Here is a 24,592-nt window from a genome sequence, read left to right as displayed (position 1 = left end):
TCACAGAACCTCTCATAAGGTTGTCAGGAGGATTCAATGGGGTGAATATTAATGAGGCACTTTAAATGTCTGGCACATAGAAAGTGCTACTAAGCTGGATGCCACTTGAAGCAGAAGGGACTATGTGTCAAGGGCAACAGTATATAAAGCAAAGTTTCCTCACACTTACTCCAAACCTAAGCAAAGGCTGCTGACCAGGACCACCAGCACATAGTAGGTACTCCAGAAACAGTTGGCTGCTAGGGCAGAAGCTGCTATGTGTTCACCAAACCCTGCTTCCTTACCCTCCTGGGCACATAGCTAGAATTATCTGTCCCCATCTTCCTTGTAAAGGTGGGGCCATAGTCTGGGTCCTGGTCAGTGGAATGTGGGCATGAGTGGCATAGGAAGAACTCTGCGGAACCCTCCCTTGCAATCCCAACACACTCTCCACTCCTGGCCTGAGCGGACAGGACCTGGGGGTCTAGAGTTGTACTGCCCAATATGGGACTACAAGCCAGTTGTGGCCACGGACCCTTGAAAGGTGTCCAATCTGAACTGACATACAAATGTGTCAACACACACTGGATTTCAAAGGCTTCTATTAAAAAACCCCAGACTGTAAGGTATTTCATTAATAAGTTTTTATATTGATTGCATGTTGAAATAATATTTTGGATATACTGGGTTGAATAAAATATATTATTAAATTTATTAAAATTAATTTCACCTGTTTGTTTTCACCTTTTTGAATGTGGCTGCTAGGACACTGAAAATTACATATGTGACTTGCATTATATTTCTGTTGGATGATGTAGATGTAGCGCTCAGAACCATAGATGGAAGGAGCCTGGGTACAAGGTCACCGCATGGAGGAATCACCTAAGAGGACCTTTCAGAGTTGTACAACCATCACCACAATCCATTTTAGAACATTTCTGCACCCCAAAAAGAAACCCCATGCCCATTAGCAGTCATTCCCCATTCCCTACCTGCACCTCCAGCCCCAGGTAACCCATAAACACACACGTTGGATGGTTATGTGAGCAAAGAGATAAACTTCAAAATACCACAGCAATTACCACTTTGTTATAAAGATGGCCACAAACTGTGACCATCGAACTCCTGCCATCAGGAGATGGGGTCTTCATCCCTCCTCCTTAAAACTTAGTGGGCATTGGGCGCCTGGGTGGCTCAGCTGGTTAAGCGACTGCCTTCGGCTCAGGTCATGATCCTGGAGTCCCGGGATCGAGTCCCACATCGGGCTCCCTGCTCGGCGGGGAGTCTGCTTCTCCCTCTGACCCTCCCCCCTCTCATGTGCTCTCTCTCATTCTCTCTCTCTCAAATAAATAAATAAAAAATCTTTAAAAACAAACAAACAAACAAACAAAAACTTAGTGGGCATTGTGATTCTTCCAAAACTCAAGATCTAGGCAGCTTCAACTTCCTTGATCCTGGAACACATACTCTGGGAGCCCTGAGCTACCACGTAAGAAGTCCGACTGCCAAGGCTGCCATGTTGGACAGGCCACGTGGAGAGAGAGATGCCCAGCCAGCTCCAAGATGCCCCAGGCCTCACTAGGTACGTCATCCTAGCTAAGGCCCCAGCACAGATGAAATTTCCCTGCTGTGCTCTATCTGAATTCTGACCCCTGAGAGATAATAATAAAATGGTGCTTGTTTAAACCCCTAAGTTTTGGAGTGGTTTTTCTTACATGGCAATAGAGAATCAGTACCCCTCCCTGGTAATACAGCTCCCCTCCACATCTCTACTTCCTTACACCTTTCTGGGTCACTTCAGGGATTTCGTCAACAAGCTCCTTGCCCTCTGCATGATTCTGCAGAACCCAATCATAGCACCCCTGCTCAAATCTTACAGTGCAAAGTGGGTGGCAGCTAGCAGGCCCATTTCATTTACCCAGAAGATCAATTTGGTCTTTCCCTCTGCCTCCATTTCTTTTCCTCTCCACCAGAAAGTTTTCAAAGACCAGGATTCTCCTCCAAAAATGATCCATTCTGACTCGGCCAGGATCTGGGGATCCCAGAGCTCTTCTAATCAACAGTGGACTTCCCTTCGGTGTAGCCAGGCCTTGGGAATACCCTCCTAGTCTTAGGCTGCCTTTGTGTCCTCCTTGGGGACTCCTTACCAGCTTCTCCAGATTGTAAGGAACCCCCCACAATATCAAAGAAGCTGGCCCTCTGACCCAATAGCACAAAGGGCCTGCTATGGACTGAACTGTGTCCCCCTCAAATTTATACGTTGAAACCTTAACCCCCAGTGTGATGGTATTTGGAGATGGTGCCTTTAGGAGGTCATTAGGTTTAAATGCGGTCATGAGGGTGGGGCCTTTGTGATGAGATTAGTGGCCTTAGAAGAAGAGACACCAGAGGGTTTGCTTATTCTCTCTCTCATGTAAGGACACAGTGAGAAGGAGGCCATCCATAAACCGGGAGGATGATTCTCACCAGAAACTGACCATTCTGGCTCCTTGATCTTGGACTTTCAGCCTCCAGAAACGTGGGGAATACATTTTTATTGTTTAAGCCACCTAGTCTGTGGTATTTTTCTATGACAACCCGAGCTGACTAAGACAGAGCCCTAGTGCCTGGCTGAGATCTCCAAGCCATGGCCACCCTGGAAAGACCTGGGGGATTTTGGCTCCCATTGGGTCTGCCCTGGGAGACACCTCGGTCAAGGCAATAATCAGTCACTGAGTGCCATGAGTCAGAAGCTGTTTATTAGCCAGAGCACACCAAGACCAGAATATGCTTGCCAAAAATGGAGTTTTAAGAAATCTACAGAGTTGTGTGGGCTTTATGAATATATTTTCAGCTGCAGAGAAAAAGATGGCGTATTTGACATGTCCTCAAACCTACTTACCGATCCATCTGTATAAAATCCAACCCCCTCCATTAATTAGAGCTTAACCTTAAGCTTCTTTTAGTGAAAAACAATTTTACCAACCAAGAGCCTCTGGAGTGAATGGCTTATCTTGGAATCAGCAGCTTATTCAATAAGGCACCACGTCACCTATGACAACGAGATTGCATTGCTTTCATGAAATAAGGAGAACAGTCAGGCTCTTCAGGACCCAAATGTAAATCTTTTTTGAATTAAAACAATTTTCTGAAGCCTGAAGTTATTGCCATATAATGTTTTGCAAGCACCTAGTGTCAGAAAATGTTCTGAAAATGTCAGCGGGTCATGACCCTTGACATGGCATCTGTCCCAAGACATGCTGGAAAGGACAGAAGAGAGAAGGACAAACTGCCCAAGCCCAGGAGCTTTCTATTCCTATGGCTCAGCCTATGCAGATGATGGAAATTCACAACGGACTATAAATGTCTAAGTGCAAATGAGGTCTGATTGCCAGTGGTGGGTACACCCTGGGGAAGACTGGTTCTAAATTGTGACTTTATCTAACAGACCTCCTTGGGGATGGGTTTGGAACACAGCTAACAGGCAGCTGCACCCACCCGCAGGTGGGGGTCATGGGCACGTGGCTTGTTTCTCAGGCTCCTCACTCACACAGGATACTCTACCTGAGCCCTCACTTCTGGATCAGACCTTGCTACATGCTCTTAAAGGGTGAATGGGGGAGGATTGGGCTTTTGAAGAGGGGAAAATCCTCCATATGGGTGTAATCCATGACTGTAGCATAAGGCTTAGAGTACAGACAGTGCTCGCTCTGCTTCTCGCCTGGGCAAGGGACTAGACCTAAGCCTCGGTTAATCCACCTGTAAAGTGGGGCCCTCAATAATACTTATTTAATGGAGTTGTCAAAAGGCTGAAATGAGACGATGCATGGAAAAACTTATAGCACAGTGCCTGGCACATAGTGTCCAATGAAAACTGGCAGACAGAATGATGAAGATGATGCTGGGCCAGTGGGGGATCAGATGTGGGCTCCGATGGGACATCTGGCAGGCAACCTCACCCCATCCTCTGAGGAGCTGAGAGAAGAGAGAACCCCTTCCTAAAGGGAAGAAACTCACCCAACCACACAGCACCCACCCACCACTGCCATAACATCAGCCTTAATCCGGGAAAGCTTTACCCCCCTAGTTTGTAGCAGCCTAGATTCAAGCTCATGGATCCACACTTAGAGTTTCTTTCTCACCAGCAAGACCTAAGAAAGTGGCAAAATGGAGGCGCTTGGAGCAGAGGAGAATGACCCCCTGGTCTGGGACTGGTCTGGGACTCTTCTACTGTCCCACTGCAGGTCTGGGACTCTTCTACTATCCCACTGCAGTAAGTCCCACTTTGTGCCTTACCTTCATTATCCAGTTACTTTTCTATTCTCCAACTAGTCCTTCATTGCCCAGCTACTCCCTCTCTCCAGCTACTTTCTCATTACCTTAGTTGTTCCTTCACTATCTGACTCTGTGCCACCCACTCAGATGATCACTCATCGCCCAGTTAGTTACTCGGCCCCTCCCCAGCTTCTCTCACATCTTTGTATTATCTAGAGTTCACACCAGTTTGGAACAATCAAGGGAATCTTGGCTTTAGTCAGGACAAATATGTCTTGGTCTATATATACATATCTCTGCAGGAAATTATGTCTTCCTGGACCAAGCAGCTGATGTTCAGAAATGGAATGTTTCCTGCTTATTATCTGTGAGGCCTTTGGTCTGGGCTACTGGGAGTGGAAAGGCAAAGCCCACACGGAACAGGGCATGGAACACTGGCAGGCAGAACCAGGAGTCCCAGCCGCACGGGAGGACCCTGGCGGGTTGGGTAGCATGGTCCTGGAGCCGCTCTCCTGGTTCCAGATGTGATGCTAAGACTAGATGCTCCTTCCCCTCACCAGGGCCCTGCCCACAGCATCCCTGCAGTTTGGGATGCTCTCTCCTAAAAGCCAGGAGAGCTTCATTATGGATCTGATTAAATCATAAGGAATCTCATCCCAGGCTTGCCAGAAAACAAGTTATTTTCAGCATCCGTGGGCAGCAAATGAAGAAGAAAGTCATGAGCCGGAAGGAATGACTGTGTAGAAACCTTGCCCATTCAGAGGAAGGTTGGCCACCATGTCTCTTTGAGAAAATGTTAGGTGCCAAGGAACTTAGGAGAAGTTTTGTGAAATAATCTAGGGTATTTCTTTTTAATAACAAGGGAATGGATCATATTAACTCCAAAAGGTTAGAGAAAGCCATTTATAGAAGCTAATTAGGGTCCTTCCAAAGAGCTTTTATAATTATAGATGGGTTTTGAACCTAATTCAAATGGCTCAAGCCAAACAAAACATGTATTTGTGGCTGCCTTGAGAGATGACACATGAAACAAGGAGATCCCAGGCACCTCGAGTTCTACAGTCTCAGTAAATGGTCTGACAGAAGTTCTTCAGGGGGGCAGGCCCTTTCACTCTAGGGAGTCTGAAAGGACTCCCTCATGCAAGCAGGCTTTAAGTGTTCCATCACGTGGGGTGGCCAAAACCTCTCATTCCCCACTGGCTTGCAATGAAAATTGCTGTAAAATGTTTTCATTTTCATACTAAAGTGTAAATGACTACAATCAGGATATTCTTATATGAATGACTAATAGATAGGCTGGCATTGAGTAAATGGAGATCGAAGAAATGGGGTAGTTATGGCAGTCGGGGTGAGTGGAAGAAGGATTAGAAAGAAAACAGAAGAGATGTTAACCTTGCTGCTGGCCCAACGTAACTGAGGCTAGTGGTGGATGATAGTAATAGCCACTTAGGCTATATTTGCTGGCCAGACTTTATCTCTATGAATCTTCACTGCTCCCCCCCCCCCCCACCACAGTCACTATTCTCTCCACTTTACAGATGAGGAATCTAAGCACAAAGAGATTAAGTCATTCACCCAAGGCCACAAAATGAAGATTAAAACTTAGTATTGTCTGACTCCATGCTAACTCTCAAGGTCCATCCCCTCTCTGCAAAGCTTCCCAACCTTTCCAACAAGGGCCTCACTTTGATTCCGTTTTCCCTATGCCATCCATGTTTTGAAAGATTTTTATCTACTGAACACACTGCATTTGTGAACTAATAATCCGTTCCATCTGGCTGATGATTATTTTTCTGTTCCTGCTTCTGTTTCAACATTATTCCAGACTTTAACCCCAATTACTGAGGGTTCAACCTAATATTATGAAATCACATAAATCACTGTCGTGGCTATGCAGTTAATAAGCAATAAAATTAAATAAGCATAAGAACCATTCCCCGGTGCTGAATTCTGACTGCCACATGGTTCTGGAGTCAATGCAAATCATATATTTGACACGCTCAACCCAGGGTCTGGGGTCCCACAGGGTTTGGCCCACCTGGTACAATCCCAGACACTGCAGGTATATCAACAGCCGATCACAGCATCTGACCAAAACAATATGCCCAGGGTTATCACACTGGGTTGCTAGAATTCTGGTCTAAAGCAAAGCAAAGTCTAGAGTATGTGGTAGATTGTAACGGTAAGAGCCCCTGTGAATCAGGCCTTTCAGTACCCATGCACATGGGTACTAGAAGGCATGTAGAGGCTCCTCCAGCATGGATGCTGAGCTTGGCCATGTGACTTACTTTGGCCAATGAGACATCAGCAAACATGATGCAGGCAAAGGGCCACATACATGCTTGGGCACTGGGGCTTGCTTTCTTGAAACCCTGAGCCCACTATGCTGGAGGAAGCCCAGCATAGAAGACCACATGCAGAGAGAATCCCAGCCATCCCAGCTGAGCCCAGACACTGGCTGACCCCGCAAATAACCACAACGTCATACTGAGCCCAGGCAGGACCAACAGAAGTGCCTAGCCAATCCAAAGAAACACTGAGAAGTAAGTTGTTCTGAGCCACTAAGTGTTTCAGGATGGTTTGTTATGCAACAATAGGCAGCCAATTCAGTACAGTTCTTGAGGATGACTCACCTGAAGAATTGCCATTACTACCTTTGTGGTGCCCAGGGAATTGGGGATCCTTATGCCAAAAAGCCTGTGTCCTCAGGTTTCTCTTGAAGGATTGGGAACACTGACTCCTCCATCAAGATTTGGGCTTCATTGAGCTTTTCATGTGTAAAGGACGAAGGCACCACTCCCTCTCCCCAACTTAGCAGACTTCGTATCTCTCCTCTTGGTTTTCACCTCTGTTCTGGACACAGCTGCCTCCACCAAGTGGCAGACGAGAGGATGGGGCGGTGGGGTCAGCTCTGTTTCTTGGCACAAACACAGGATGGATGGATGTACTAGCCGATTTAAAACTTTGAGCAGATTCTGGAACGTTCTCCTATTTGCTAAACCCCAGCCTTCCTCCCCAGGGTTAGTTAATGACTTTGGCCTTGGTGATTGTTTTAGAAGGGCTTAGGATTTGTTCATTGAAAGAGCCTCTGAGTTCCTCTGATAGAAATACATCTTCTCACTCCATTATAAAGGAAACAGTGGTTCCTAGAAGCCAAGCAAGAATAAGTCATGCCCCAAATATCTCAACTATCTCCTCAACAGGATCACTAGACTGAGAAATGTTAAAGATAGGGACTTTCTGGATTCCAGTGAGCATTTGACAAGCCCCTCACATATCTCCTTACGTGGGGAAGGGAAATGCTGGAAAGTCATGGTGTTTTGGGTTTAAAGAGGTTCCAGGAGAGTTCCAATTGGCTGAGTCCCCCAGGATGGCACCCCGTTGGTGACTGACCATGGTTTACCATGATTGACTATGGTTTACCTACCACAAGTGGTTTCTTCGCCCCAGAGTAGTTCCCTACAATCTGAGCCTAGGAGGCTGCTGAATAAAACCACAACACAGTTTCACCTGAGAAAAGGAATTGTCTTACATGCCAGAAATTCACTTAAGCATGGTTGACTCATTCTGCGCCTGCAGGTAGACCTGGCTGGGAAGCCAAGTTATAATCAGAGGATTGCAAGCAGGTACATAATCATCACATTAATGGCATCATGTCAGGATGGGTTGAAGTCTCTTTTTCCATAATCACAATGCCCTTAGCAAGGGGATGGTCATCTTCAAAGTTGTTGGTCACATTGTCCTCTCCCCTGGACAGTATTTAGATGGCCTCACTCGTCAATGATCTCCTAGCCTCCTTTTTCTAGGCATCTGTTCTTGACAAGGCTCTCTTTATAACATCATCCACTCTTCAGCATATTAATACTGTGCTCTCTTCAAACTGACTTTGCTAGACTGTGAGCTCCATTACGGCCTGAGCCAGTCTCCTGTTCACTACGGGGCCACTGGCGCTGGTCTGAAGATGTTCAGACTGTGCTCCATGGATGTCTGTGCATGAAATTCTACTCTGATCCCTTACATGTTTTGTTATAATTTAATCCTCAGAGAGAAAACTTCTTCCAAGTTTATGTAGGACAGGAAGGCTCTTTTTTTTATAGGAAACTCTTGCGACTGACCTCACATACCAACTACAAAAACAGTATAGTTAAATGCCTTTCAGTTGAACAACTATCCGTAATGGGTAATGATTGACTGGATACATTAATAAGGAGGAGGCCTCTGGGGTTGTGCCCTAGGCTCTGTCTTTGGCCAATGCCTATTCAACATTTTTATCAGGGATCTGGATAGGGTCCAGGACTGTGTTGTCTGATACGGGGCCTCTAGGCTAGGGGGAGCCAGATCAGGCTTTGGTGACTTAAGCAGGAGACTGCTTAAATGATTTTATACTAAATAAAATCAAAATTTCAGTTCCTTAGTCTCCTAGTCACATTTTAAAGGCCCAAGAGCCACATATGACTAGCAGCTACCATAATGGATAGTGCATTTCCATCATCAGAAAAAGTTCTACTGAACAACTCTGGAGTAGAAGGCAAGTGCTGATTGCATTTTTGAATGGCACGGAATAGAAGCTGGAGATTACTATTTCATCTGAGATGCACATATTTCATTATGGCCTGCCCATCATCCATTTTTCTTCCTTCTGGTAACCGCATCCCACTTGCCCTTGGGGCGGGTACAACATATCTCCAAGTGTCAGCCCATGTGTTTTGGGAGGAGCTGACTTCAGGGGTGGGCATATGCCTCAGATCAGATCAATCATAGCATTGCATCCCTGCTCCAGCCCTTGTAATTGGCTCAGAGGTAGGCATCTGAGCCAACGAGATTCAATTCTGGGACTTGCTGAACCTGGAAGACTGTTGGAAAGAGAAATTATTCCTAATGAAGTTACTGAAAGTATAGAATATACACTTCGAGCTGCTAAGAGTGATCAGAGACAATTTTTGGTAGCCCCCTGGATCCACATGGGCTTCAGTTAGTTTGAGTTGGATTTCCTGTCACTGGTAACACAGAAATCTGTGTTATCGTTCAAAGTCCAAATTATTTGAGCAGGTGGATAATGGGCTCAAATTCAACAAGATCAATTTAGGGTCTTGACTTCAGGGCCGAAAATCACCTGTGTGTCCAGGACAGCTTCTGGGGTGCCAGTGATGTTCCGTTTTTCAATCTGAGTGAGTACTGGTTACAGAGGCACCTGCGACATGTGAAAGTGGAACCCATTTTGCCCTTTTCTGTATGAAGAACGTACTTCAACAGATAGTTTGTTTGTTTGTTTTTAATCACTTGCATAAGAACAGGATGGGGAAGATGTAAGTTCACTAACGGGACACCCACTTGGGGGTTTCGGTTTCTTATAAACTCCAGATGAGTCAACAGTGGTGGCCCAAAAAGCCAATGGAAATTTGGGCCATACTAACTGACAAACTCAACCAGAATGAGGAAACTGACGGTTCCATTCACCCTAGGGGGAGCCAGATCAGGCTTTGGGAAAGTTGTTCGCGAATCTCAAAGTCACTTCTTATAAAAGTCAGCAAAAGGAACAGGAGTTGTTGGCCTAGAGAGAAGAGGTGGGAGGATAGGTTATGGGCATGACAGACTCGCTGAAACACCAGAATGAACAGACGACCTTATCATCTGCAGATAATGTCATTCTCTATATGAAAACCCTGAAAGAACCCACTGAAAAAATGAGACAGTAAAATGCCTTTCTACAAAATTAATAGATAAAAACTTAAAGCCTTCCTTTCTCGAAATAAACAGGCCTTAGATGATAAAAAACAAAATAAAATAAAACAAAAACAAAACAAAACAAAAAAACCCATAAGGACAACAACAACAAAAACCTTGTAGCTTTCCCAAAGGACTTAAAAGAATAGTTGCCCAGTAGAGATGTGTGCCATTTGCTTGCTTAGAAAAACTCATGACACAGATATCTGTTGGCCCCAAATTAATTTTCTAAATTGTGGTAAAATATACAGAAGATAAGATTTATCATATTAACCACTTCTTACTGTACAGCTGAGTGGCATTAATTACATTCCCATTGTTGTGCAACCATCATCAGCATCCATCTCCAACTTTTTTCATCTTTCCAAACGGAAGCTCTATACCCATTAGACAATAACTTCCCTTTCTCCCCTCCCTCTGGTCCCTGGCTAAATTTGGGGAGGTTGTTTTGTTTTTTCATTTTTTTCACTTTTTTACGGTGGTAAAATATGCATAAAATTTACCATCTTAATCATTTTTAAGAGTACAGTTCAGTGGTATTATTATTATTATATATAATATATAATGCCTATATATTATATTACAATAATATTATGAATATTATATTCATAATGCTGTGTGCTATGCAACCGTCATAGCCATCCATCTCCAGAATTCCTCTCATCTTGTAAAACCAAAACTCTATACCCATTTATAATATTAATTAATTTTGGAGGAATCTATTTTTGAGCTCTGAAGGGAACACTTGACCAAAAGTTCTTATGTAACCAAGAACATAACCAAGAACATTTTGCAAAAGAAGAGCAATTTGAGGAAGGACTCGTTCTATCATACACTAAGCCACATCAGAAAGCTGGGATCAAAACCATGTGTAATTGGCACAGAAACAGATCGTTGGAACATAATAAACAGCTTGGAAAGTTACCCTTTTTCACAGATGAGGCTCAGGAGGATGAGCATGGCATCGCAAACTCGTAGGGAAGGGAAGGAAGCTGGACAATTGGAAGTGCTTTGGAAACAAAATGGAGATAGACAGATTTCATTGACTACTTTACACTAAAGTGAATTCCAGAAAAATTACATGTTTACTTTATTTACATAAGGCCACAAAAATCTAGAAGAGCATGGAGGCTAATATACATCACTGGATGAGGCAACGCTTTAGAGCAAGAGTGAGCAAAATTTTTCTGTATAGGGCGAGAGTAAATATTCTCATCTTTACAGGTTATATGGTCTCTGTGGCAACTACCTAACCCTGTCGCTGCAGTGGGAAGGTTAGATAATATGTAAATGGTTAGGTGTGGCTGTATTCCAATAAAACTTTATTTACAAAAACAGATGGTGGCAAGATTTGGCCTTCAAGCCATAGTTTTAGAGGGATAAAAGCAAAGAACAAAATAATGAAGGGGGGAAGTGAATATCATTAGATTTAACTACATGAAAATGATCTATAAACAAAATGGTAAAGCAAACACACACATACACACATGCGCACGCACACACACACACACACCCAGAGTCTGCGGAAAGCATGTGCACCGTACATTACAACAACCCACATCCTCCCCTCCATTTTCATGCTCTCTCTCTCTCCCCTCCTCCCTTTCTCTCCTCTGTCACAAACATCACTCAATCATTGAAGTCAATAAGAAAAAGCAACTAGTAGAAAAAATGGACCCAAAAAATAGACAACTCAGAGAAATAAAGAAACGAATGCCCAGGAACATTATGAATAGGTATTCAACCTTAAACTTCTCCGTTACATGTGAATTAAGACAACAGGACTATCTCCCATATATTGAATCTATCAGCAACTTTACGCTTTCTGTGGCATCCAGCAGTGTCAATGAGCAAGGCAGAGGTGAGGCAGGCCAGCACACAGGCTGCGGGGCGTTGCAAACTGACCAAATAAGCAATTTCTACCAAAGCCTTGTAGATGTTTATATCTCAAAACTATGAGCCTCAAGGAATCTACCCAAAGTAAACGATCAAACCTGTGACCAAATACTTTAATACAGTGATAATCACCACCACCAGCATAATTTATAGTAGCAAAAATGGGAAACAACCTGAAAATCCAATCATAGGGGAGTGGTTATGTAAATTATGGTACATTCAGACAGAGAACTAGGAGGTCATCATTAACAATCTCTTTTGCAAAGATTATATTAATACAATGTAAAACTGTCCACCTCTAAGCCACATCTGGCTCAGCAGATGGACCTTTCTTCTAAAAATGGCTCCCTCCCTAGGGTTCTGAGATGCCACACCGCCCTAGTTGTCTTTCTTCCACCCTGGCAGGTGATTATTGGTCTCCTTTGTTCTCTTCTTCTTGGCTCAACATGGAGCTACCAAGGTATCCCAGGGTTTCTCTTGGTTTGTGTTCTTTGCTCGATCTACCTTGCTATTACTATAGGAGAGAAGCCATTAAGGTTCTTCCATGTTCTTAAATGAAGTGTTATCTCATTGTGGCTTTGATCTGCATTTCCCTAATGATTAATGATGTTGAGCATCTTTTCATATACCTGTTGGCCATCTGTATGTCTTCTTTGGGAAAATGTCTATTCAGGTATTCTGCCCATTTTTAATTGGATTATTTGGTTTTTTTGTTATTGAGTTGTATGAGTTCCTTATATCTTTTGGATATTAACCCCCTATCTGAGATATAGTTTGCAAATACTTTCTCCTATTCTGTAGTTTGCTGCTTCTTTGGCTGACCATTCTTTTTGCTGTGCAGAAGCTTTTGGGTTTGATACAGGCCCACCTGTTAATTTTTTCCTTTTGTTGCTTGTGTTTTTGGTGTAATAGCCAAAAAAAAATGTGAGCTAATATTTTCTAACAGATAATACATTACCTTTAAAAAGAAGAAAAGAAAGTAGACATGGGTAAAAGAACCTTTCAAAAGGCAAGACCACCAATGGATTTTAATGTAACAAAGTAAGAAAAGCAAAAAATCAATATGGTTTCAAACTCCACATTGAGACTAACCTTCAAGAAGCTACCACCTGTTGAATTTGGTTGCAATATCAAAGAATATCCACAATGATCTGAAAAAGCAATTAAAATATTCCTCTCTTTTCCAATGACATATCTGTGTGACGTAAGATTTTCTTCATTTACTTTAACCAATATAACATATCACAACATATTGAATGCAGAAGCAGATAAGAGAATCCAGCTATCTTCTTTTAAGCCAGTATAAAACAAGGCTACTCTATATTTTTTTTGTCTTGAAAAATATTAGTATTTTTCATAAAAATATTTATGTTCACGTGTGGTAGTTCTAGTGTCCACAAATTCTCCTCGCTTCAAGAGGTGGAGCCTAATTCTTCTCCCCGTGAGTGTGAGCTAGACTTTGTGAATCGTTTCTAATGAATAGAATATGGCAGAAGTAATGATATATGACTTAAAAGTCTAGGTCATAAAAGGCAGTGTGGTTTCCTTCTTACTCGATCTCTTGGATCACTCACTCTGAAGAAAGCCAGCCAGCATGTTCAGAAGACACTCAAGTGGCCCCATGAAGAGGCTCATATGGCAAGAATCTGAGGCCTCCTGCCAAGAGCCATGTGAGTGTGCCATCTTGGAGGCAGATTCTGCAGCCCCATTAAATCGTGAGGTAATTGCAACCTTATGAGAGATCCTGAGCTAGAACCACCCAGGCCACGTTGCCCCTGGATTCTTGATCCACAGAAACTGTGTGAAACAGGAAACGTTTATTGTTTTAAGCTGCTAAATTTTGAGCTCCTCTGCTATGCAGCAATAGATAACTAGAACAACAGATAATGGCCTTATTTTTATGTTTTAATGAGTAGATATTTTTTAATTCCGCAGTCTTAATTTCTAATATGATAAATATCAATACAGAACCCAGTGAAACAAAAGCTCTTGAGAGTTCTCAGTTTTGAACCATATAAAGGGGTCTTGAGACCAAAAAGGTTGAGGACTAACACCCTAAGCTCTTTGGAAACTACCCCTTTATTAAACTTTTCTCCATTTCTTCCCTATCAGGACCCTGAGTAATAGAACAATACCAAAACATTATCAGTAGTTGTTGCTGTTCACTTTGGGTGTATCTGTGATTTTATTTTCTTAATGTTTTTTTCCTGCACTTTAACAAGGATGAATGATTTTTCTAACTAAGAGAGAAGACACTTCCCTTTTCAAAATCACCAGACGTGAAAGTCAGACCTATGTCTCCTTTCGATGAGTCGACAGTTTAAGCATGACGTACAGAGCCCGGCTGTGCCCCAGTACACCTCCCAGCGAGGGAGCCGTCTGCGGGGCGCATGGTGGGTGAGGGTCCGGTGGCCACCGCCCCCACCCCCACAGCCTCAGCCAGAATAGCTCTTTCACCCTTTTTACATATTGAGTTTCTGCATAATTTCACAGAAAGAAAAGTTTCCACTGCTGGAAAAAAAAAAAAAAAAAGAAGTTTGAAAACCTTTACCGTGAGAATAACAGTTGAAGCGTTAAAATTAGGCTATAGAAGAATCACTCAAACTTTTTTGGGAATGTGAACAGTTTCCATAAAGAAAACCCTGCACATTCGGAGAGAAGAACAGAAGCCCTGACAACTTAACAAATGTTGGGTGATTTCAACAGAGGCTGGCTCGTGTGGCCGTGGAAAGAGGTTACACCTCGGGATGAAGAGCTTATCCAGGGGACCCCCCCACCCCACCCCACCCCCCGCGCCAAGGGCCTAAGAGGCTGGCAGGAGCAGCAGGATCTTCGGGCCCCAAGAGACACAGATCAGAACCATAAGTGAGTGGCTCTCTCATCCAAAGCAGGAGGTGCCCGGTCCACCTGGCAGTTAAAAGCACAGGCTGCAGAGACATCAGATGTGGGTCTGAGTCCCAGGTCTGACGCCAAAAACCTATGAGATCTTTGGCAGGTGACATAGCCTCTCAGACTTTCGATGTCCTCCTCTGTCAAATGAGGTTTGAGAATGCAAAATGGTGCCGCCCTTTTGGAAAACAGGTTAGCAGCTTCCTAAATGTTAAACCCAAATTTGCCATGTGACCCAGCAATTCCAGTCCTAGGTAACCACCCAAGAGAAATAAAAACTTAAGTGCAAACAAAGACTTACCACAAAAGGAAGCAATCCAAATGTGAATGGATAAACGAAATGCAGCATATCCATACAAAGGAATACTATAGGGCAATAAAAGAAATGAAATCCGGACACATGCCACAGCTTAAACCCACCTTGGGAACATAACTCTAAATGAAAGAAGCCAACCGCAAAAGATCACATATTGGATGAGTCCATGTAAGTTGAATGTTCCAGAAAAAGCAAGGGTATAGAGGCAGAATGCAGGTTAGTGGTTGCCTAGGGCTGGAGGGCAGGGGTGGGAATCAGGAGTGACTACAAATGGGCACAAAGTTTCTCTTGGGGGTGATGGAACGTTCAAAAATTGGGTTGTGGTGATGGGTGCGTAGCTCTGTAAATTTACTGAAAATCATTGAATCGCACACTTAAAATGGGCAAATTTTGTGATATGTCAATTAAACCTCAATAGAGCTATTTTTAAAAAATGAGATTTGACTCCCTCGCAGAGGGTCGTTACGAGGATTAACTGAGATAACTTTTGATACAAAGTAAGCACTCCGTAAATAACAGTAACAATAATAATCAGTGTATACACTAGTGTAGATTATGTAAGTATAGACCACAGATGATGCAGAATAGCTACAATTTATAGCACTTAAATCTACTCCTTAGCATACCACTTCAACATCTGTAAACTCATTTTAACCCCACGACAACTTTCTGAGGCAGTTGTATTATATCCTCCTCATTTTCACAGATGGGGAAACTGAGGCCCCGAGAAGTTGAGTAAATTTGCTGATGTTGCACAGCTAGTACGCGGCAGAGCTGGGACGTGAATCCTGGAGAACTAGCTCCAGAGTCCATGCTCCTCTCCACGACACTGCACTGCCTCTCGGGAAACGTCAGCTGTGTCTGTTACTGCTCTAACTAGTGATGGGATGGGGTGCAGAAAAGGCTCACAGATTGCTCCCCAAGAAGGTCACTCAAGACCCAACCCCTAGGTTATAGGAATCAGGGGAAGGAGTGTTCCAGACAGAGGGAACTGCGTATGCAAAGGTGGGGAGGTATGAGAACGCAGGGCATATGGGAAGAAACTGGAGTTGGAGATGGCTGGAGTACGGGGTGATGCTGGGCAGGGGGCACAAGAGGGTGGGGGTCACTTTTCAGAGAGCTGTCACATTTAGGGTCTTGTCTCATTCTTGTCACACCCCCTTGAGGACAAGGTTCAAAACTCCATTTTACATGGAGCGCCTGGGTGGCTCAGTCGTTGAGCGTCTGCCTTCGGCGCAGGTCATGATCCCAGGCAGGTCCAAGACCAAGGTGGGTCCCTGGTGCCCGGATGTTAGCCTGAAGACAACGCAGAGCCAGAGAAGGAAGTACAGTGAGTCCCTCTCCAGCGCTGCCTTTCTCTGGGTTGACTCACATTGCCCTGGCAGGTGGAGGAGGTTGACTCAGCCACTGCTGTGAGCTCAAGGGAGCGGGGGAGCTGACACCCCCATTCCCATCCCGCTGTGAGCTAACGCCCCTGCAGCCTCCCCCGCACCAGCTCCGCCAGCACACAGAAACCATCCCCACCAGCTGGGAGCAGCGGGCTCTGTCATGCTGCCAGGATGCTGAGCGAAGCCTGGCCAGATTGCCTGCTGACTGATGGAAGCTGCACACCCCAGCCCAAGCCCAGCCACCTGTGGACTGCAGGGGGACCTCTCACCCCACCCTACAGCTCCCACAGCACACAGTGCTCCAGGCCTCCACCCTCACTTGGCTGCCCCAAGGCTAGGGACCAGCCGAAGGGGGCAGCACCTGACTCACTCAAATTTAATACACATACCCTTGCAACCAACTCTTCCATCTTCCCACATCTGTCCTTGATCAACATCTACCCTGTGTGCACAAAATGTTCACTTGGGCAAAAGCAAAACCACTGGAAAAACCTCCATGCCCTTCACTAAGGAATCAGTTCAAAACTTCTGCTGAATCCATACTACAGAATACTATGCAGTGATTAAAAAGAATACTACAGCTCTATTATTCCACGGTATTGGCATTGAAAACACCTCCAAGGTATCTTGCTGGGTGAAAAAAAAAAAAAAGAAAGAAAGAAAGAAAACTGCAGAATAATGTATCCAACATGTCATCACTTACATAAAAACAAAAAAAAAATTAAAAACCCCAACTAGACCCTGTTTCTCCAAGTGGACAAATACACAGGCAAATAAGAAAAATGCCTGGAAGGAAACACATGAAACTAACAGAGAAAAAGAAGGATGGAGGGAGGGACTTTTTACTCTGTATGCTTCTGTGTTGATTTTTACAAGAAGAACGTGTTTGTGTATATTTGGGTTCTTAAAAACAAAGTGTGTTAAAATGGTCACCACCCTGGTGCAGCATTCAGGGTCACTTTTCAGAGAGCTGTCACATTTAGGGTCTTGTCTCATTCTTGTCACACCCCCTTGAGGACAAGGTTCAAAACTCCATTTTACATGGGGCGCCTGGGTGGCTCAGTCGTTAAGCGTCTGCCTTCGGCTCATATCATGATCTCAGGGTCCTGGGATCGAGCCCCGCATCGGGCTCCCTGCTCAGCTGGAGGCCTGCTTCTCCCTCTCCCGCTCCCCCTACTTGTGTTTCCTCTCTCACCGTCTCTCTGTCAAATAAAGAGATAAAATCTTTAAAACAAACAAACAAACAAACAAACAAACTCCATTTTACAGATTAAGAAGGTGGACCCAGAGCAGCGAAACAAGCTGCTCAAGGTCACACGCAAGGCCGAGGGGGCCTGCGGTCCTGGACCCAAGCCCGGCGCTCCTTCTCACCAGTCTGTGTGGGAGGCCGGCTGGGTGTGGGGCCCATGCCGGGGCTGGGGAAGCGCCGACATTCTGGATCAGCTGTCAGCCAGCTCACAGAGTCCCTTCAGGGCTTTGTCAGGGAAGGAGGGAGGAAAAGATGAGTGGCAAAGAAGAGCTGATGAACCGCCACCCACGACACAAATTAGACATCACTGATGTGCCGCCCACTGAGCGGGATGGGTCTGCCACGTCACCCAGCACCTCATGTGGGAAGGAGCCTCGCAGGGCCAGTCCCCCGAGCCCGACATTTCATGCCTCTGTCCCGGGGCTGCTCACCCCAGGCTCTCAGCTGCGCTCTTTCCAGCTGAGTAGTTCTGGGAATGCTTCTGCTCCGTCCCCAGAGCACTCTGTAACCAGGGCAGAAGGGGAACTGTGCTTCTCAGAGAGTGCTAGAACCTGAAGAGCAACGTGCATAAAACCCAACCCTCTAGTGCAGCAAATGCCATCCCTCTCTCGATGACTGCGTTAGCACATGTCTGGAGGGTGTGTGCAGGCAGGAGGCCAGAGGGACCCAAGAAACACGGCTAGCGAGCCTCTCCGGGGACAGCCAGAAAGGCCTCCTATACCGGGAGAGGACTGGAGGCTGCTGAGGGGAACACAGGACACACACACACAAACCTCAGCTGCGCGATGACCCCTCAGAGCATCCTCAGAGAAGAGAGCTTTGGTCAAATCATGGATCCTCTAATCATTGATATAACGGGAAACAAACCTACAAGGCCATGAGGCCAGTGACAAGACCTTGGATCCTGTGGTTCCTGGTCCCAGCTCTGCCACCTTGGTCAAGGTTCTGAACCTCTCTGGGTCTCAGTTTCCCCATCTGTAAAATGGGTGTTTATTATACCTGCCTCTGGGGTATCATGGTATCTGGATCAGGGGACATATAATAACATAATTAAGTAAAATGTAACAAGTACAGGATATCCATAATATCTGGAAACAGATTATATGAGTGTGTATTTGCATTTGTGTTTATTAGTTTGCTTTATAGAGTGAAAATGTCCTAGACAACATTGTGTATATTCCTGTGTTTCCAGAGTTTATGGACACTCTGCATATAAACAATTATATATATACATATATATATATGATATTATACAAATGTTATATATATACAAATGTGTATATAAACATACATTCATTCTATAAATATAATGAAATAAAATATAGGAATCATGTAATAAAATAAAACATACTAATAACCACTCACAGAGTAGGAGGGACCACACATATCCAACAACTTAGCGGTATTAGCTAATTTAATGCTCACAGCAAGCCCTTGAGGCGGATACTAGCATTTATCCCCATTTTACAGAGGTGGAAACGAAGGTATAAGGAGCCCAAGTGACTTGCCTCCTTGCCCGAGTCACCCCGGGAATAACCGACAAAATCAGTTTGAGAAGCGAGGGCAGGCTAAGCGCAGGCCTGGGCTAGTCACCAGGCCCTACCCCACCCAGGGCTGCAGCCGAGGCCCAGTAAGACCCAACCGCATACGGAGCGTCCGGCGCGGGGGGCCTGGCTCAGAGGAGGGGCTTAAGAAATGCCAGATGCTCTGAGTAGTGAGCTCTTGGAGGAGCAAGACAAGCTCCCATTTGTTCGCCACATCTAGAACAATCGTGCGCAAGAAGTGCGATGTTGGTGCACATTCGCGGGAGGCAAGGAAAATGAACGTGGTGTTCATGGGCCAAAGGCGAGAATTCTTATTTCCAAAAAAAAGAGTCGAAGATCAATTCAGGGCCCCACCTCGGAACATGCCCTTGCCCGGACACGCGGGCCCGCCCGCACCGGGGAGACCGGCCAGGCCCGGCCAGCACCCCTCCCCCGCGGCGCAGACCCCGGGGCCCGCTCTCCCCCCCGACACACCCCCGCCCGGGCGGGAGGCACCGGGGCCGCGCCGACGGGGGCAGAGGGGCCTACCTTCCTCGGCGTCGTTCCTCAGGGAGGCCTCCAGCAGGGCCACGCTGGCCTCGAAGGACACCTTCTGCCGCCGGCCGCCCGCGCTGCGCTTCCGCTCGTGCTTGCGTTTGCGGTGCTGCAGGTCCTGCTCGTACTGCGCCCACTTCTTCAGCTGCTGGGCCCGGCGCTTCTGGGCGGCGCGCAGCCGCTCCAGCGTGGGCACCTTCTCCAGCAGCTGCAGCTCCGTCAGCAGGTCCACGTGGCTGGCCATGGCCTTGGCGCCTCCCCACACCCTGGCGGGGGGCTAGCGCGGCGGGCTAGCGCGGGGCGCGGGGTGCCGGGGCGGCGCGGGGGCTCCTGCGGGGCTGGGGCCTCATGGTGGGGCCTGTGCGGGGACAGAGACACAGATGGACACGCTGGTCAGCCTCGAAATTCCCATCTGAGGGTGGCACTCGCCCCGTGTTCCAAACACTTGCTTTTTCTATTATATTCGTTTTCTTTTTCTTTTTTTTTTAATTGAGATAGACTCGACCTATAACCTTGGGTGAGCCTAAGGCATACGAAGTGTTGATCTGATACGTTTATCTATTGCAATATGATTACCACCGTGGCCTTTGCTAACACCTCCATCATGCCACAAAATTATTAATCGGGGGAGTTTACACTGTTATTTCATAGAAGGTTGTTATATTGTTATAACATAGAAGGGGCTTGTTATATTATTATAACATATAAGGGCTTTATTGTTATTTTTAAAGGAATTAATGCCATATTTTAAATTTCCCAGTATTAATTTATTATGTGGCAAATATTGACAGATATCATCCACATAAACAAAAGCTCTTGGGCATCCTTAATTTTAAGAGTGTAAAGGGGTCCTAAGACCAAAAAGTTTGGTAATTGCTGAACTACTGAGACCTAGAAAATCTTGGCTGAAGTTTTCTTCTTTAGATGACCTTAAAAGTTTTTTTAGGGTGCCTGGGTGGCTCAGTTGGTTGAGCGACTGCCTTCGGCTCAGGTCATGATCCCGGAGTCCCGGGATCGAGTCCCGCATCGGGCTCCCTGCTCGGCAGGGAGTCTGCTTCTCCCTCTGACCCTCCCCCTCTCATGTGCTCTCTCTCTCTCATTCTCTCTGTCTCAAATAAATAAATAAAATCTTTAAAAAAAAAAAAAAAGTTTTTTTAAAATCACATTTTTTGCTCTCATAGACTGCTGGACAACATGAAGTCAACCACATTTCAGTCCGATGCTAACTGGTCCCTGTCTTCATTCAGCGCCGACCCTATGGACTCTCAGACACACAGGGAAAGGGTCTTGGAACAATCACTTGAGACTCTTTAGGCCTGTTTTCCCACCTGCAAAATACTGTCTCCACCTTCCAGAATTAATAGGAATCAAAAGAGCTGACCAAAAAAGTTATACACCTAATAACAGAGAGAAACAGCTTGCAGGGAAAAGAGCCAGATCATGTAAGCCCAGCTCATCTGGGACCTCACAGGCAAGGCTGGGGGAGAGTTGTGGGGTGCTGGGCAAGAGAAAGAAAAAGACTGGCACAGATCTGCATTTGGGTAATATGGAAATGCCTGCTGGTCCCCAGGGGTCAGGATAGCTCTGGGCTTCAAGAAGTGATTGCTGGGGCGCCTGGGGGGCTCAGTTGGTTAAGCGACTGCCTTCGGTTCAGGTCATGATCCTGGAGTCCCGGGATCGAGTCCCACCTCGGGCTCCCTGCTCAGCGGGGGGTCTCCTTCTCCCTCTGACCCTCTTCCCTCTCGTGCTCTCTGTCTCTCATTCTCTCTCTCAAATAAATAAATAAAATCTTAAAAAAAAAAAAGAAGAAGAAGAAGTGATTGCTGATCTTCTGGGTTCCCCGCTTCACTCGCCGACTGCCCATCCTCCAGAGGCTAACGACCAGGATTCGGCGTAAGCCTGACCCCTGGGAGGTCAGATTGCGTCAGATTGTTCTTCAGGTCCCTCCCAGCTCTGAGACTGGAGGACAGACAAGCAAATGGAGAAGGGGTTGGCTTGACCATGCTCAGAGGGCAAAGGTCCTCAGGGTCTGAGTGAACCCAACTTCAAAAGTAAACATAAGCCAAAGGCAAAACTCAGCAAAAAAAAACAAAAAAAAACCAAAAAAAACAAGCCAACTGCCTTTGGTTGCTTTTATTTTATTTTGTTGTGGATACCTTGTAATGCTTTTTTTTTTTTTTTAAAGATTTTATTTATTTATATGACAGAGAGAGACAATGAGAACAGGAACACAAGCAGGGGGAGTGGGAGAGGGAGAAGCAGGCTTCCCGCTGAGCAGGGAGCCCGATGTGGGACTCGATCCCAGGACCCTGGGATCATGACCTGAGCCGAAGGCAGACGCTTAACGACTGAGCCACCCAGGCGCCCCCTTGTAATGCTTTTTAAATGAATTAATTATACTTTTTATTTTGAGATCATTGTAGATTCACATGCAGTTGTAGCACATAATATGCAACCTTTACCTAGTTTATCCCCATGATAAGGTCCTGCAAAACTGTACTCAGTAACATGACCAGGAATTCAGAATTCCCTGGTTTTACATGTACTCCTTTGTGTGTGTGTGTGTTTAGTTTAACACAATTTCATCATATGTGTAGGTTCGTGTGTCCACCACCACAGTCAAGATACAAACAGTTCCGTCACATAAGGATTCCTTAGCCCCCCTCCCTCCAAGCACTCTTATCCTTCCCCTGGGCAATCAACTGATCCCCACCTCTAGAACTGTGTCACTTCAAAAATGTTATATAAATAGAACCAGATAGTAGGTAACCTTTTGGGATTGACTTTTTTACTCAGTTCATTCCCTTGAGATTCATCCAAATTGTTGTGTGTATCCATAGTCCATTCTCTTCAATGCCAAGTAGTATTCTATTGTGTGAATGTACCACAGTTTGCTTACTCACTGCAGAATGGCTGGGCTGTTTCCAGTTTGGGGCTATTACCTTCATGTGCAGGCTTCGTATGAATATAAGTTTTCACTTCTTTGGAGTAAATGCCCAAGAGCACAACTGCAGGATCGTTTGGTAATTATATGATTAGTTTTATAAAAAAAACTGTCAAACTCTGTTTCCTAGAGCGACTGTACCATTTTTCATTCCCACCAGCAATGTATGAGTGATCCAGTTTCTCTGCCAGCATTTGGTGGTATCACTGTTTTTGCATTTTAGCCATTTAGACAGATATTTTGGTTGCCTTTTTAAAAAGTAAGGAGTTCGAAAGAGTTGAATTCCCAACCACATCATATCATGACAGTCAGACCTCACTGGGAGCTAGTGGATCACATATTTACTTCTCCCCACTTCCTCAAGTGATCTAACATCTAATGAACACCTGCTCTGTGACAAGCCCTGATTCAGAGATGGATCAGGGACTAGCTCTGCCTTCTAGGAAACCTCTGTCTGTCTGTCTGTCTGTCTATCAGTGTATCTACAAATTCTTTTTATCCTCTTGACAATCTAATGAGGTAGGTACTATCATCATCCCCATTTCACAGAGAAGGAAACTGAGGCACAGAGAGATTAAGCAGTTTACCCAACATCATGTCATAGCTAGAAAATGGAAGGGCCAGTCTGCCTGAGGCGATGAGGAAAGCTCTCCAGAGTAGGGGACAACTGATTTGAATCTGAAATGATGAGTAGGAGTTTGCCAGATGAAAAGGACAGACATGGGCTGAGAGGGAGCTTGCCAATGTTCAAAGGCAGGCAGAGGGGCTGATCATCATGGCGGGAATTCTAGGAACCCACAAACATGGCTTGAGGAGGATGGGGCTGCTCAGCCTAGAAAGAACAGAAGTCTTCGGGGCAGCAGTGAGCAGTATGTGACTAGGGGCCAGACTTAACCAGGAAGCCCCCAGGTCCACACCACGTTTGGCTGGTTTGTTGGTTGGGCTCTGGACCACACTGTGTTTTATAATATAGTAATGTATTGCTAACATTTAAAACTTGAAGTTTTAATATCCGAAATCAGATGTTCAGGTTTTCCTAGACCATCTCAGCACCTGGCCACGCCGGGCTCCTATGGTAACAATCTGCAGATATGGAGTAGGACTGTCCCATTCAGGTGGGGACACTACCCCCCCCATTACCCCACCTAACCTCCTTCACTAATTGGCATCCCTTGTTAGCTCCTGTGCTCACCTGAGTTTGCAAGCCCTGTCTTAGGCAGAACGAGACAACATTCTCCAAATATCCAGAAAGAAAGAGAAGAGAGTCTATGTATCTCCCCACTGAAGAAAAGGCCCCGGGTGCAGGGGAGCAGTGTGTGCACCAGAAAGACAGACACCCAGCCTCCAGAGCAGTCCAGCAAGCAAGTCAGCAAGGTGCTTGTGCTCTCAGGAGGTGGCAGATTCTCTATCACGCGCCGGAGAACACCATTTCCACTTTTGCCAGATCAGCCTGAGTATTCTGTACGATCACTTTGGGCTCTGACATTCTGCACACAGTTACTCCTTCTTGCACTATTGAGTGTTTACTGATCACCTACTAAGTGGAGGTACCAAAACCCTGCCAAGACTAAAGAATAAGCATACCAATCACTTACCCTGTTAATTAAAGCCCTTAATCCTTTCTAAGGACCCCCCCCCCACACCCATCATCTCAGCCAAGTGTTTCCGTAAGTGTGGAAAGAGAATCCACTCCAAGGGAATTTTCAAAAGTATGCAACAAGATTTCACATAACATGGACTTACAGAAAGCAAGTCATGTTCTTCACTTCTTTTTTCATCTATTGGATTTTCCCCAGAAGAAAGTGTCAGTTGGGTACTAATAGACTTTTAAACATCCATCCTTATAACCATGTCACTCTCCCTTGTAAACAAAGA

At 45.4% G+C, this 24,592-nt stretch overlaps 1 protein-coding gene across 2 annotated transcripts in view; it reads right to left on the bottom strand.

Annotated features, from left to right (window-relative positions):
- The window catches only part of PPP1R16B (protein phosphatase 1 regulatory subunit 16B), a 94,876-nt gene that overhangs the window by 47,189 nt on the left and 23,095 nt on the right, over positions 1–24,592 (bottom strand). For both annotated transcript variants that reach the window (XM_035006309.1, XM_035006310.1), the window contains exon 2: positions 19,768–20,131. In XM_035006309.1, coding sequence (XP_034862200.1) covers positions 19,768–20,017 — 250 coding nt within the window. In that variant the 5' untranslated portion in view covers positions 20,018–20,131. The remainder of the gene's footprint in view (positions 1–19,767; positions 20,132–24,592) is intronic.

Source organism: Mirounga leonina, unplaced genomic scaffold (genome assembly GCF_011800145.1).
Source record: "Mirounga leonina isolate KUSES-001 unplaced genomic scaffold, KU_Mleo_1.0 Mir_150, whole genome shotgun sequence".
Taxonomy (NCBI): domain Eukaryota; kingdom Metazoa; phylum Chordata; class Mammalia; order Carnivora; family Phocidae; genus Mirounga; species Mirounga leonina.
Note: the sequence above shows the minus strand (reverse complement) of the source record. Positions and strands in the feature narration are given on the sequence as shown.